The sequence below is a fragment of the Cyprinodon variegatus genome, unplaced genomic scaffold, assembly GCF_000732505.1.
Source record: "Cyprinodon variegatus isolate N-32 unplaced genomic scaffold, C_variegatus-1.0 Scaffold1538, whole genome shotgun sequence".
NCBI classification, from domain to species: Eukaryota; Metazoa; Chordata; class Actinopteri; order Cyprinodontiformes; family Cyprinodontidae; genus Cyprinodon; species Cyprinodon variegatus.
In genome coordinates, this window is record NW_015151991.1 from 55,393 (window position 1) to 57,910 (window position 2,518).

Sequence of the window (2,518 nt, forward strand, 5' to 3'; positions counted from 1 at the left end):
TTCGTCATCTTCTCTGTTGATTAAAACACTGCTTTGACGTATTCAGTTTTGTACATAGTATCAAATGAGAAACGGAGAAAATATGTGTTTTTTATTTGAACTTTAAAAATGTTCTGTCAGAAATCCTCTAGTTTAAATTTAGGGAAGAGGAATTGAGCTCCTGAAAAAACAAAAAAAGCGTATTTTTTATTTTCATTTTAGTTTATTATGTGAAAAAAGTCTGAATTGTGACGGTGTCTTCTGGACGGATGAGTCCCGTGTAACGATGTTGGACCACGATGGACAGAAGCGTGTTAGCAAACGTAGCAGCTGTAGGGCACGGCGGTGGAGGCATGATGGTGTCCATGCTGGTATCTGAAATGCTGGTCATGGTTGGGTCAGAACGGGCGAGCGGTTCTGATCCGGTTCTGATGCGGTTCTGATCCTGTTCTGAAGCAGTTCTGATGCGGTTCTGATCCTGTTCTGATGCGGTTCTGATCCGGTTCTGATCCGGCTCTGATCCGGTTCTGATCCGGTTCTGATGCGGTTCTGATCCGGTTCTGATCCGGGTTTTGATCTGGTTCTGATGCGGTTCTGATCCGGTTCTGATCCGGGTTCTGATGCGGTTCTGATCCGGTTCTGATCCAGTTCTGATCCGGTTCTGATCCGGTTCTGATCCGGTTCTGATCCGGTTCTGATGCGGTTCTGATCCGGCTCTGATCCTGTTCTGATCCGGGTTTTGATCTGGTTCTGATCCGGTTCTGATGCGGTTCTGATCCGGTTCTGATCCGGGTTCTGATGCGGTTCTGATCCGGTTCTGATCCAGTTCTGATGCGGTTCTGATCCGGTTCTGATCCGTCTCTCCTCCTTTGTGTCTCCTCAGTCGTGAGCGTCGCCGCCTCCACCATGTCCATCGCCTGGATGGTGGTGGACTACCACCGCTCCCTGCGCTCCTTCCTGCCTGATAAAGCCAAGCAGCGCTGGGGCCCCTCGCTCATCTACTTCCTGTGGAACCTGCTGCTGATCGGCCCCCGCGTGGGGGCCCTGGCCCTCTTCTCCTCCGTCCTGCCCGTTCTCATCGCCCCTCACTTCCTGCTGCTGTGGCTGGTGTTCGTGGTGTGGGTGTGGAAGCAGAGCACCGCCTTCATGGACAGCGCCGGCGGGGAGTGGCTGTACCGGGCCACCGTGGGCCTCATCTGGTACTTCAGCTGGTTTAACGTGGCCGAGGGCCGCACGCTGGGCCGCAGCCTCATCTACCACTCCTTCATCGCTGTGGATGTGGTCATCCTGCTGGCCACCTGGTGGAGCTACAGAGACCCGGTGCAGAGCCGGGCGTACGGCCTCATCCTCATCATCAGCCTTCCTCTCGCCTACCTGCTGGGTCTCCTCTTCAAAGTCCTTTACTATCGCTGCTTCCACCCCAAACTGTTCAGGCCCCCGGACAGGGAGCCCAGGCTGCCCCACGACCTGCCCGACGCCGACGTCACCTTCAGGAGCCTCTCCGTCCAGGACGTGGAGCCGGTCCCCCTGCTGCTCAACCGGCGCATGGCGAGCCAAGCTGCTCGTTTCTACCCCGCCAGGCGAACCGTCGAGACCTCTGATGTCACCAGCTGAGCTGCAGAGATCCTCCATCTTCCTGTTTGTGGTCCGTCTGCAGAGACCTGCTGCAGCAGCACAGACAGACGGGAAGAAGCTCTTCATGGACAAAAGCTAAAAAACTGTTCGAGTTCCATCGTTTCATTTAAAAAAAATAATAATAATTTTTTTTCCTAAATATTCCCTCAGATTGATCCTAATCTGTTCCCAGGCTTATATTTTTACTAAATCAAAAGAAAAAAAAAAAACAGTTTCGGCAGTAATGAGGTTAGCATCAGCGTTAGCATCAAACTCAGAGGGAATCAGTTCATGGAAAACCTGCTTCCTTTATCGTCCTGCTAGATTTCAGGTCAATAAATCGAACCGGAACACGAATTTAAATCCCAGAATCCATAAAGGTTTAATTCCTCCTTCAGTTCCTCTATTGAACACTAGATGGAGACAAACAGAAACAAACCTTCCTATAACTGGCAGAGAACCAGTTTGCTCCCAGATAGGAAGCTAGACTGGGACGGACTCCTGTGCTGCGCTCTGATTGGCTGTTCTGGACATTTCTGACCAGGAAGTCGGTCCAAAGAAGCTCCAGAATCCTCCAACAGAGACAAGAACAGAACTTTAATCTGGGAGATGAGTTACGGGGATGTTCCCCTATAGATATAAATGGTGTTACTGGTTTCTGTCCACAGCAGCCGGTCGGAAACGTCCAACATCTACCTCAGGTGGACCGTCCGCCTCCGGATGACATCCTGCAGACACACACCTGGACCTGCCTCTATAACCTCAGTATCATCCTGACCCATTTCCACCTGGTTCTGACTGACAGGCGATTTTTCCCTCTGGTTACCATAGAGACGGGATCTAGCCATATTAAGCAGGAGGAGATGATGATTCAAGACTTTTATGGGATGTGAGGATTGACTCTGTTTAAATGTTTGGATGTATA

General features: G+C 51.0%; 1 protein-coding gene across 1 annotated transcript in view; it reads left to right on the forward strand.

Moving 5' to 3' along the window:
- The window catches only part of LOC107103833 (XK-related protein 8-like), a 7,795-nt gene extending 6,103 nt beyond the window's left edge, over window positions 1-1,692 (forward strand). The window contains exon 3 of the mRNA XM_015403669.1: window positions 863-1,692. Within this exon, the coding sequence (XP_015259155.1) occupies window positions 863-1,593 (731 nt within the window). The 3' untranslated portion in view covers window positions 1,594-1,692. The remainder of the gene's footprint in view (window positions 1-862) is intronic.
- Window positions 1,693-2,518: the final 826 nt, after the last annotated feature.